Genomic DNA, 12921 nt, shown 5'->3' with positions numbered 1-12921 from the left:
ATGTGTAAATAGTCATGTCCTTATGTACAGTATATGTTGCCACGCATCATTTCCATATTTTAATGAATGTATTAATAATATCTTTATCCTGCCTAGTGAGCTCAAAGCAGTCTATGTGGCCTTCCAGCTCCCTGCTTTAGCCTTATAACAACCATCCTAAGAGGCAGGTCAGGATGGTCCATAGTCCCTCAATGAGTTTGATGGCTTGGTGAAGAGTTGCATCCAGATCTCTCCCTTTACTACGTTGATTTGCTTTGTATTCCATTCTTTCTCAGCCTTGAGCATAAAGCCTGGAATGCAACCAATGACTGTATCTGCCTCTTGTGATTGGTTCAGTACAAGTTTGTACCAAAACTTTGGTTTTTTGTCAACCACAGAAAACCAACCATGGAAACCCACTGGGTGACCTTGGACAAGTCACACTTTCTCAGCTTGAGAAGGAGGCCGTGGTAAAACTCTTGAATCATGTTGCCGTCAATCAGAATCAACTTGAAAACTCACAACTAAACCAGCGAAATCCATAATTCCATCTCTCTTTTTTTTTTACTCAACTTCCTGCAGCCTGCAAACAAAGACAAAGAACCTGAAGAAAACCCCAATTTCTTCAATATTCCTGCATTTCTCACAGTCTCTGGGCAACTCCACCTGGAAGTGATGGCGGGGTATGTATTGTCAAGAGTGTCCCAAAAGGAATAATTAACAAACTCATGCTATATGTTTCTGTTATATTTTAATTTAGTACTTTCAGATATAGAAGCATAGAATCCTAGAGTTGGAAGAGACCTTGTTGGCCATCCAATCCAACCCCATTCTGCCAAGAAGCAGGAAAATCACATCCAAAGCACCCCCAACAGATAGCCATCCAGCCTCTGTTTAAAAGCCTCCAAAAAAGGAGCCTCCACCACACTCTGGGGCAGAGAGTTCCACTGCTGAACAGCTCTCACAGTCAGGAAGTTCTTCCTCATGTTCAGGTGGAATTTCCTTTCTTGTAGTTTGAAGCCATTGTTCTGCATCCTAGTCTCCAGGGCAGCAGAGAACAAGCTTGCTCCCTCCTACCTATGACTTCCCATCCCATCTTGATCTATTGCCCACATTGTGTCTCCTCTCAGCCTTCTCTTCTTCGGGCTAAACATGCCCAGCTCTTTAAGCCGCTCCTCAAGGGCTTGTTCTCCAGTCCCTTGATCATTTGAGTCATCCTCCTCTGGACACAACCCATCTTAGAGTCAACATCTCCCTTCAATTGTGGTGCCCAGAACTGGATGCAGTGTGATTCCAAGTGTGGTCTGACCAAGGCAGAAGAGAGGGGAAGCATGACTTCTCTGGATCTAGACACTAGACTCCTATTGATGCAGGCCAAAATCCCATTGGCTTTTTTTTTTCTGCCTGTGAGGACTTCAAGTTCTTTTACACGTATACAGCATGTAGAGAATATTTTGCAAACTTTTGTAATGAATATTTTGAAAACAAAAACTACAATTTCCCATTTTCCTTTGGTATGTACACTTCGTAGTGATACGAATATATATATATACACACACACACACACACACACACACACACTCAGAGTCTGACTTATCCAACCTTCGCTCATCCAATGTTCTGTATTATCCAACGCAGCTGTTTCAATGTGTTGCAATGTTTTGGTGCTAAACTCGTAAATACAGTAATTACTGCATAATGTTACCGTGTATTGAACTGCTTTTTTTCTGTCAATTTTTATAAAACATGATGTTCTGGTGCTTAATTTGTAAAATCATAACGTAATTAGATGTTTAATAGGTTTTTCCTTAAGCCCTCCTTATTATCCAACATTTTCACTTATCCAATGTTCTGCCGGCCCGTTTATCTTGGATAAGCAAGACTCTACTGTATATGTATGTATGTGTGGATATATATATATATATAGAGAGAGAGAGAGAGAGAGAGACTGTGGGGAAGTTGGGAAATTTACTGAAAATATTCATAGGATGGAGCCTATAGGTGGGGCTAGAACCCCAAATATAATAGTGAAATTCTGACAAGTGATGAGAGAAGAAAGGAAGATGCCAGGTGGGATGGCCCAAATTTTCAAGATAGTATCTAGATCAGAAACAACTTGAAGGCACACAACAATGCAGGCCTAAATGCCCAATGACACCTGCTTCTTGAGGTTGGAACAGGTTCATCTGTGGTTGGTATTTCGATGGTAGACCATCAATGAATGCCAGGTGCCATCAGCTATATTTCAGAGGAAGGAACTGGTCAAGCCAATCTGGAGCACTCTTGAACAGCTTTGACCATCAGGAAGTTCTTCCTAATGTTTAAGCGGAACCTCCCTTCATGTACTTTCATGCACTTTCTCCAAATACACACTATCATCACTGTCATTGGATGAGATGACAAAAAATAATGTTTAATAAAAGAAAGTTTTTTTATTTATGCAGGTGGAATTTCTTTTCCTGAAATTTGAAGCCATTGCTGTGTCCCTCTATTTATTTCAAATTTATTTCAAATATTTGTACCCCACCCTTCCCTACCCCCAAAAGGTGGCCCTAGTCACTGGATGTCAATGTGACATCCTATCATATGTTTAAATATGTCTATCATGCTCCCTCTACAGTCTAAACATACCTAGCTCCCTAAGCTTTTTCTTGTAGAGCTTAGCTTCCAGATCTTGAGTGTTTTGGTTGCCCTCCTCTGAACATTTCACCTTGTCAATATCCTCCTTGAATTGTGTTGCCTATCATTGGACATTGTCTTCCGCGTGAGGTCTGACTAAAACAGAATTGAGTGTGGCTGTTACTTTCCTCAAGGTCTAATGGTGGTCCATGCTCTCATTACATCCAGGATTGACTACTGCAATGCACTCTACATGGAGTTGCCTTTGAAAACTTTTCAGAATCTTCAAATAGTCCAACGAAGTGGTGGAGGATAGGTTTCAGTTGAGCATTAGAAGGAACATCTTGACAGTAAGAGCAGTTGGCCTAAGGAAACAATTGCCTAGAGATCTGTGAGATCTCCTTCTTTGGAAGCCTTTAGATAGAATTTGGGCAACTGCTTGTTCGGTAATCTCTACCTGAAGATCCTGCATTTTGCAAGAAGTTGGATCTGAAGGCCCATAAAATATAGAGTTGGACAAGGGCCATCCAGTCTAACCCCATTCCGCCATGCATAAAAAACACAATCAAAGCACCCCCAACAGATGGCCATCCAGCCTCTGTTTAAAAGCCTAGAATCATAGAATCAAAGAGTTGGAAGAGACCTCATGGGCCATCCAGTCCAACCCCCTGCCAAGAAGCAGGAATATTGCATTCAAATCACCCTTGACAGATGGCCATCCAGCCCCTGTTTAAAAGCTTCCAAAGAAGGAGCCTCCACCACACTCCAGGGCAGAGAGTTCCACTGCTGAATGGCTCTCACAGTCAGGAAGTTCTTCCTCATGTTCAGATGGAATCTCCTCTCTTGTAGTTTGAAGCCATTGTTCCGCATCCTAGTCTTCAGGGAAGCAGAAAACAAGCTTGCTCCCTCCTCCCTGTGGCTTCCTCTCACATATTTATACATGGCTATCAGATCTCCTCTCAGCCTTCTCTTCTTCAGGCTAAACATGCCCAGCTCCTTAAGCCGCTCCTCATAGGGCTTGCTCTCCAGACCCTTGATCATTTTAGTCGCCCTCCTCTGGACACATTCCAGCTTGTCAATATCTCTCTTGAATTGTGGTGCCCAGAATTGGACACAATATTCCAGATGTGGTCTAACCAGAGCAGAATAGAGGGGTAGCATTACTTCCATAGATCTAGACACTATGCTCCTATTAATGCAGGCCAAAATCCCATTGGCTTTTTTTGCCGCCACGTCACATTGTTGGCTCATGTTTAACTTGTTGTCCACGAGGACTCCAAGATCTTTTTCACACGTACTGCTCTCGAGCCAGGCATTGCCCCCCATTCTGTCTCTTTGCATTTCGTTTTTTCTGCGTAAGTGGAGTATCTTGCATTTGTCACTGTTAAACTTCATTTTGTTAGTTTTGGCCCATCTCTCTAATCCATCAAGATCGTTTTGAATCCTGCTCCTGTCCTCTAGAAGGAGCTTCCATCGGACTCCGATGCAGAGAGTTCCACTGCTGAACAGTTCTTACAATCAGGAAATTCTTCCTAATGTTCAGGTGGAATCTCCTTTCCCATGGCTCCATTGACTCCTAGTCTCCAGGGCATCGAAAACAATTATTTATTTATGGTTTATTTATTTAGGGCTTTTATATCCCGCAGAGGGACTCAGGATGGCTAACAAAGTGGCACCCTTTGGCACCCACATCAAAACATAAATATACAATTAACAGCAATGTAATAATAACAACAATGTAAAACAGTACAAACAGTATAAAACCATATAAACAAAATAAAAACAGACAACAAATAGTCAGTGGTCACCGATTTAAACCTTTATCCAAGGGCAGTCCATCAGTTCTAAATAAGTCCCCACTCTGTGATTTTATGATGGTCATGAAAATATGAAATGCCCAATACCCATGCATAGGTAAACCAAAATAGAATCTTTACTAGGTTCTTGTGGGGTTTTTTCGGGCTATATGGCCATGTTCTAGAGGCATTTCTCCTGACGTTTCGCCTGCATCTATGGCAAGCATCCTCAGAGGTGAGCTTGCCATAGATGCAGGCGAAACGTCAGGAGAAATGCCTCTAGAACATGGCCATATAGCCCGAAAAAACCCACAAGAACCTAGTGATTCCAGTCATGAAAGCCTTCGACAATACACAGTATCTTTACTTCTTTATACTGAAATCACGCATAAATATAAATCTGGAAAATGCAGCATTTCCTCTCCAAAATAATAATCCTGAGGTCATTTGGCTTTGTGTTGTTCCCTCCCACAACAGCCTTGAAAGTAAACAGCCAGGCCTGTCCTTGTCCAGGACATAATGTGACTGCTTTGCGCTTTGTTCTTCAAAAACATGTTCCTTTTTATTTGTTTAAAGCACACATACACAAAACACCAGGCATTTTAAGTGGATCAAATGCAAACTAAGTTTAGACCAGCTATATTTATCCATGGAGAGAAATTCTTGTTCTCAGCGAGCCAAAGTGGAATTCGAAACTTTCAGCCTTCAAAAGGGCTTGATAACCAGATCTTAAACGGATTACTGAGAAACGACAGGAGATGCTTCCAACAATGCATAATAATAATAATGAATCTGAGGTCTTTTTAAATTGTGTCTTTGAGTTGACATTGGCAGCCATTTTCTTTAGTTGCATAATTGGAGTTTTAAAGGTGTTTGAAGAACAATAAATGTGATGAAACCACTTCTTGCATCACAGGGCAATTCAAGCTAATTCAAGAAGGAGGACAGTTTGGAAGACAGCTAATTTGGATGATCTGGATTTTTTTTTTATTGCAGCCTCTATTACTGTGTTGTTGTTATTATTATAGTGTTCCTCACTTATCGCGGGTGTTTCGTTCCAGGACCACCCGCGATAAGTGACATATCACGAAGTAGGGACGTTTCCTTACCCACCTCTCATTTCGCCTTCTCTTTCCTCTCCTCTCTCCCCTCCCTTCCTGTCATGAATGGCTTTCCAATAACTTTAAGGCATAGGTTCTTTTTATTGTAATTTCTGGTGTGAGAGGGGGTATATGCAAGATACTCCACAAATGCAAGATACTCCACTTAGGCAGAAAAAACGAAATGCAAAGAGACAGAATGGGGGACAATGCCTGGCTCGAGAGCAGTACGTGTGAAAAAGATCTTGGAGTCCTCGTGGACAACAAGTTAAACATGAGCCAACAATGCGATGTGGCAGCAAAAAAAGCCAATGGGATTTTGGCCTGCATCAATAGGAGCATAGTGTCTAGATCCAGGGAAGTAATGCTACCCCTCTATTCTGCTTTGGTTAGACCACACCTGGAATATTGTATCCAATTCTGGGCACCACAATTCAAGAGAGATATTGACAAGCTGGAATGTGTCCAGAGGAGGGCAACTAAAATGATAAAGGGTCTGGAGAACAAGCCCTATGAGGAGCGGCTTAAGGAGCTGGGCATGTTTGGCCTGAAGAAGAGAAGGCTGAGAGGAGATATGATAGCCATGGATAAATATGTGAGAGGAAGCCACAGGGAGGAGGGAGCAAGCTTGTTTTCTGCTTCCCTGGAGACTAGGACGCGAAACAATGGCTTCAAACTACAAGAGAGGAGATTCCATCTGAACGTGAGGAAGAACTTCCTGACTGTGAGAGCCGTTCAGCAGTGGAACTCTCTGCCCCAGAGTGTGGTGGAGGCCCCTTCTTTGGAAGCTTTTAAACAGAGGCTGGATGGCCATCTGTCAGGGGTGCTTTGAACGCAATATTCCTGCTTCTTGGCAGAATGGGGTTGGACTGGATGGCCCATGAGGTCTCTTCCAACTCTTTGATTCTATGATTCTATGATTCTAGGGATGCTCCCTCACCCACCTCTCATTTCGCCTTCTCTTTCCTCTCCTCTTTCCCCTCCCTTCCTGTCACAAATGGCTTTTCAATAACTTTAAAGCATAGGTTCTTTTTATTGCAATTTCCAGTGTGAGAGGGTATATCCCATTACAGAAAAACATTTAGACAAAGAATGATATTGGATATACAGACATAAAGATTATATGCAACTACATTGGATTTACAATTACATGGCTAACAAACAAAGGGGAATTACATTTGCACTCAAAATTCACACCACATGTACACACATTCATCCTCAGGCATTCAAATATTACCAAATCATTTTCTCCCTCCTTGAGAAGCAGCTGTTAGGCCAGACACCGCTTTCCTGCACCTACTTCCAAAACTTCAAAACACTGAAATGCCAAAACTTCTCTCCCTAAGAACAATGCCAAGGACCAGATCTCTGTTTTCCATACAGAAGAACCTGACTCTCTGCACACAATCCAAGACTCCAAAAGTGCACTTCTTCCTCTTCCTTTGAGAAAGAAGGCCTAAGACTGCTCCCTTGCAAATCTGCCACTCCATGATACACCATCTCTCTCCTTCCCATGGAGCAGGGCATAGCAAGTGGAGCAGATTCCTCAGGTCTGCCACACTTTGAGTATTATTAGATTGAGTGTTGTATAGGAATATTCTGCTAATGTCCCAAAGTTGTAAATTAATGATAGACATCTTCCATCCTGGATCCATCTCAGTTTCCTGGCCAGATGTTGATCTTCTTGATTGGTGTTGACGAACACAAGGCTTGTGTTGACTTCCTTCTTAACATAAGGAATGTTGCAAACATTTCTCTTAACTTGAAAGAACCATTGTCACAGTCCTTATCAGAGTTTACTTTTCGGTTCTCATTAGCAACTTTTAATTATAGTCCAGCAAGCAGGTAGATAGTCATCGCAGGCCTTATTATTATTATACTGGTGTTTCCAAAATTATTAGCTCCACTCATTCATTCATCTTCCATTCTTCCACTCATTCACACGCATCATATTAATTTAACATTGATCAAATCTGCACATTAAATTTCTTGTGACATTCCTCCCTCTCTCGGGCGCGCATGCCACCCTCCCCTGGCAAGAGGGACACTTTCACCTGTGTGGCCCCCCTCCTCCTCGCCTTGCCTTCCTTCCTCCGCCACTTTCCCTCCTGAGGCTGTGGAAAAAAGAAGAGGAGGAGGAAAAAGAAGAGGAGGAGGAAAAAGAAGAGGAGGAGGAAAAAGAAGATGCTGGGGAGGAAATGGAGGGAGCCGCCAGAGCCACTACCCCTAGGCCCAACAAGGGCAAAAACGTCTGGAGCAAAGAGCTGACCAGGCTGTACTGGGCTGCCGCCAAAGGAGACCTGGCTGAAGTATGGTAGCTCCTGCAGAAACAGCACGAGCCAAGCGAGAGGGACAAGAGGAGGGAATGCGGCGGAGGAAGGAAGGAAGGCAGGGAGGGAGGGAGGGAGGGAGGGAAGGTGAGAAGGAGGGCCACACAAACAAAAGTGTCCCTCTTGCCAGGGGAGGGTGGCATGGGTGCCCAGAGGAGGGAGGAAGGGAGGGGAAAGAGAAGGCAAAGTGAGAGGGAGGGAGGTAAGGCGAGGAGGAGGAAGGCTGTGCAGGGAAAACCACGAAACAGCGAGTCCACGGTAAGCGAACCGCGAAGGAGTGAGGGAACACTGTATGTTTATTTATACTCCGATTATTCCAAATAAACTACAGCTTTAAATGTTGCTTTTTAAAAAAGTAGTTATAATGTGTTATGTCATGGTTATCCACCTTGAGTCCCTATGGGGAGAAAGGCAGGATACAGAGATAATGATCTATTTTTTAATCCTTTATTCATTCCTGTTGCTGGATGCCATGTTGAATGAGCAGCTCATTATATTGATTGTTGTGTTGCCTGTTACTTTTGCATGATTTTTCTTTATGGGATTGATAAGAAAAGGGCATTTACAACCCAACAACAACAAGCCAAAATTCTTTAAAATTGCAGATTGTCATGGTATCTGATCACATCTAATAAACTATTTAAAAGGGGAATAGTGAATTTGCAGATGACACCATTTGAGGGGGGAGCCAGTACTCCAGAAGTCAGGAGCAGAATTAAAAACAATCTTAACAGATTGGAGAGATGATTGGCCAAAACTAACAATATGAAGTTCAACGAGGACAAATGCAAGATACTCCACTTAGGCAGAAAAAAATGAAATGCAGGGATACAGAATGGGGGATAATGCCTGGCTCGACAGCAGGATGTGTGAAAAAGATCTTGGAGTCCTCGTGGAAGGAGGGAAAGAAGGAGAGAAAGAGGGAGGAAAGGAAAGAAGGAAAGAGAGGAAGGATGGAATCAAAAAGCAAAGGAGGGAAGGAAAGAGGTAGAGAAGGAATAAAGGAGAGAAAGAGGGAGGAAGAGAAGAGGGGGAAGGACAGAGGTAGAGAAGGAAGAAAGGAGAGAAAGAGGGGGGAAAGAAAGACAGAAGGAAGGAGGGAAGCAAAAAGCGAAGGAAGGAAGGAAAGAGGTAGAGAAGGAAGAAAGGAGAGAAAGAGGGAGGAAAAGAAAAAGGGGAAGGACAGAGGTAGAGGAAGAAAGGAGAGAAAGAGGGAGGGAAGGAAAGACAGAAGGAAGGATGGAAGCGAAAAGCGAAGGAAGGAAGAAAAGAGGTAGAGAAGGAAGAAAGGAGAGAAAGAGGAAGGAAAGACAGAAGGAAGGATGGAAGCAAAAAGCAAAGGAAGGAAGGAAAGAGGTAGAGAAGGAAGAAAGGAGAGAAAGAGGGAGGAAAGACAGAAGGAGGGATGGAAGCAAAAAGCAAAGGAAGGAAGGAAAGAGGTAGAGAAGTAAGAAAGAAGAGAAAGAGGGAGGAAAGACGGAAGGAGGGATGGAAGCAAAAAGCGAAGGAAGGAAAGAGGTAGAGAAGGAAGGAAGAGGAAGAGGAAGAAAAGACAGAAGGAAGGATAGAAGCAAAAAGCGAAGGAAGGAAGGAAAGAGGTAGAGAATTAAGAAAGGAGAGAAAGAGGGAGGAAAAAAAGGGGAAAGGAGAGAGGCAGAGAAGGAAGGAAGGAAGGAAGGAAGGAAGGAAGGAAGGAAGGAAGGAAGGAAGGAAGGAAGGAAAAAAAGGGAAGGAAGGGAGGAAGGAGTGAAGGAAGGAGGGAAAGAAGGAGAGAAAGAGGAAGGGAAGGGAAGGCTGGCCACAGCAATGCATTGTGGGTACAGCTAATTATCACTGAATTGATTCCAGTAAGGAAACCATATCCCTGAGTTAATACCTGAGCAGGGAAGATCTCTGAGATTCCTTATTCTTAGGGGCAGTTTAACCTCAGATATCACAAATGGCAGCAGTGAGAGTAGAAGAAGAAGCAGAATTATAAACTTTTCCAAACTCTGCTGAAGTTGTGTAAACTATTTGTGTACACTAAAGGCTAATCTACTCTTGCCGTCCCCTTTGGCACAGCAGCATTTCTAGGGTTATTTGGCAGACGGGTCAATGTCGCACGGTTCCCTGACTGTATGTCATTTGGCTTAATAAGATCGCTGCTGCTTTTTAATTAAGATCAGCAAGGGCATTCAGCTTCATTCTCTGGTGGAAAATTACAGTTTGCTCAAGGACGTGGGAAAGCAGATTGGAATCAGTGCCTCGAAACGGTGCTGCGTTGTGGGTGTTTTTGCTGAAACGTTGTCCAGGCAGTTTTTTAGGAAAACAAAACCTTCCGCCGAGTCCCTTAATCTGGGATATTTTTGTGGCACTAATGAGGATTGCAGTGTATTGTGCTGCTCAAAACCACCCCAAGGAATGGGGAAGTGAGGACATTCCCTAATAGCCCAACATCTAGTGCCAAACAATGCATGATAAAATGAAATGGGGTGGTTTCAGCATTATCCTTTCTTAGATGTAATGTGGTGTAGCATTTTGTGTGTTCGAATCAGATTCTGTGAGACCAGAGTTCGAGTCCCAACTTGGCAGGTCACACTCCCTCAACCCATGGATAATCTCTGAATAGATCCTGGCAAGAAAATTGTATGATAGGAGTGTATGTGTCAGAAGCTGGAGCGACACTGCCATATAAGACAGTTCAAGCTGCATTATATGGTCAGTGTCGATCAGGCATGGGCCAACTTCGGCTCTCCAGGTGTTTTGGATTTCAGCTCCCACAATTCCTAAAAGCCAGAAGGCTGTTAGGAATTGTGGGAGTTGAAGTCCAAAACACCTGGAGCCTGATGTAGAGCCATATTACGCAGTTTGAATATGTTTCATACTGGGCATACGTACTCAGCAGCAGAATAGCAAAGCACAAGGACAGATGTCTTCACTGTGTCTGGTTGTGATCCCCAGGTTGTGTTGGTCACATTTTGTTTGATATTGTTTCTAGCACCCACTTTTTGCTTGATATTCAAGCAGTGTTTCTTGTAAGTCAGAGCATGGTCCAGAGTAACTCCCAAATATTTTAGTGTTCTTAAATGCTCCAGTGAGATATCTTCTCAGTTAATCCTCAGAGCTCAAGATGCTTGTCTGCTTTTAAGATGGAAAGCACACATCTGTGTTTTAGATGGATTAGGAAGCAGCTGGTTTTCCCTGTAATAGACAGTAAGAGCACCTAAAGCTTTGGCTCATAATGATGCATGCTGCTGGAGAAATTATACTGTTTTGCTGGTATTGCACCACCTGACATCCTCCAGGAAGTAGCAGCCAATAATGGAAGGACCAAGGCAGTGACAACTCTGGCCCATCCTCTGTTCGGATATCAGCCAGCATGCCAACCATTAAATCAAGAAATAGCTTCCTGTTGAAGCTCAGCCTATGATTGTGTTTCAGGATCAGGGTGCTTTGGATGTGGGAAGTGATGTCAATGAGTTTCAAGATGGCAATGGTTTGGTCAATGATATTGATTCAGAGAATGAACAGGAGATCCCTGTTCAAAGTGTAGTTTCCCATGAGAATGTCCCTGAAGGGATGATGGTGTACTCCCTGAATTACTACAAGAGAGTTCCCAGGATTTGGAGCTTGAAAACAACTCGGCACCTGCAGAAGTTAGACGGCAGGAGATTAATCAAAACAGACAAACCAAACAGTGGCTTCAGCGTTCTGCCAGGCTCTGACAGAAAAAGATAGGAGAATCTCAATTAAAGCAAAGCCAATTTCTGAGTGCTTGGGATAGCTTAACAAGGGGATAAAAGTCCCAAGTATGGGAAATGTAGCCGGATGAAGCATCATTTGGAATCAAGTTAAGTTCTCATCCTTGTTTCTTAGAAGCCTAACTTGGAAGATTCTTCTCTAAGTATTTCTTGTTTCACGGTTTTGATTCTTGGATTTTATGACTACATACTCATGCCTTGGATTAATGTTTCCTGGTTTTCTGGATTATATTAGAGAAGTGTGGACTTTTTTCTCCTGGACTTTGCCAAACTTTACTCTGGACTATTTTGTTCCTGCTTATCTTCTTACCTAATTGGATGTACCTATTTCTTTAAAGTGCTTTTTACGTTGCTGCTTTTTAATTATCTCCAATAAAAGGATTGTTTTCCTATTCAGCATGTGGTATTTAAAGTCAGAGGGCTTTTCCTGTCCTGCAATACATCACTTCCTAAGATCTACAGAGATACTCGCAGGAACACCTCAGCAAGCGATAGTCCAAAAGTGGCAGACTAAGACGTGGAACTTCAAGCCATGGCTGATACCAAATGAGAGACTCCTCCTGGGCATGCAAAAGACTGGGAGACATGGAAGGCACTGAACAGGCTGCGCTTTGGGACCAGAATAAAGATAGTAAATATAAACCACCACTGAGAAACAGGAGAACTCCAGACAGCAAGCAATCAAGGGCTAGTTAACACCTCTCAAACAAAGGCTGTCTTCAGGCAACAGAGGCAAGGCTACCTCTATGTAAATATTAGAAAAAAATATCTATGATGGCAGGGTGTTTAGTGGTAGTGTTGCCTTCAGTTGACAATTTCTTAAAATTCTGTGAATCCTACAAGAAAACTTAAACTAAGCTCTATGAGTCTGCGTAGACTGCTTCCAACAGCCATGATTTGGTCTCCTTTGACTTTGCAAAAACATTGATCATAAGAAGCAGTTGCCAATGCCTGAACCCCCTGATGTACCCCCCCCCCCCCAAAGAAAAACTTCACCCTTAAATATTCTTATCTGCAACCTACAGATACGCAGGGATCTTTTCAGGCTTTAAACGCTGTTTGCGCATCTCAGCATTTGTGGCTTCAGGGGGTGGAAGCTAAGCCCTTCACAATGCCTCTCGGATTAGGGCAGCGTGTTACCGGATTCGGTGCCAGGATCGCCGGAGGAACAGGTTGGGTGGCCACAAGCGGCATTATTTTTTGGCATCCTGTCTTCCTTTTATTCTTTGTCCTCTGTTTTGGAACGTGGAAAGGCTGGTTCAGTGGATCTGTACAGAGGAGTCATTTAACTGCTTTGCTTTTGGGCAAACCAAGGAAATTTCAGTGTCAGAAAAGTTGGAGGAGGTTGCAGTTGGGC

The 12921-nt window shown here is 43.2% G+C and overlaps 1 protein-coding gene across 1 annotated transcript in view; it reads left to right on the top strand.

Moving 5' to 3' along the window:
* NARS2 (asparaginyl-tRNA synthetase 2, mitochondrial) overlaps positions 1 to 12921 on the top strand; it is a 79797-nt gene that overhangs the window by 23906 nt on the left and 42970 nt on the right. The window contains exon 7 of the mRNA XM_060771216.2: positions 562 to 662. Coding sequence (XP_060627199.2) covers positions 562 to 662 — 101 coding nt within the window. The remainder of the gene's footprint in view (positions 1 to 561; positions 663 to 12921) is intronic.

The sequence above is a fragment of the Anolis sagrei genome, chromosome 3 (genome assembly GCF_037176765.1).
Source record: "Anolis sagrei isolate rAnoSag1 chromosome 3, rAnoSag1.mat, whole genome shotgun sequence".
In the NCBI taxonomy this organism is placed as follows: Eukaryota; Metazoa; Chordata; class Lepidosauria; order Squamata; family Dactyloidae; genus Anolis; species Anolis sagrei.
This window is presented reverse-complemented; position numbering and strand designations above follow the sequence as displayed.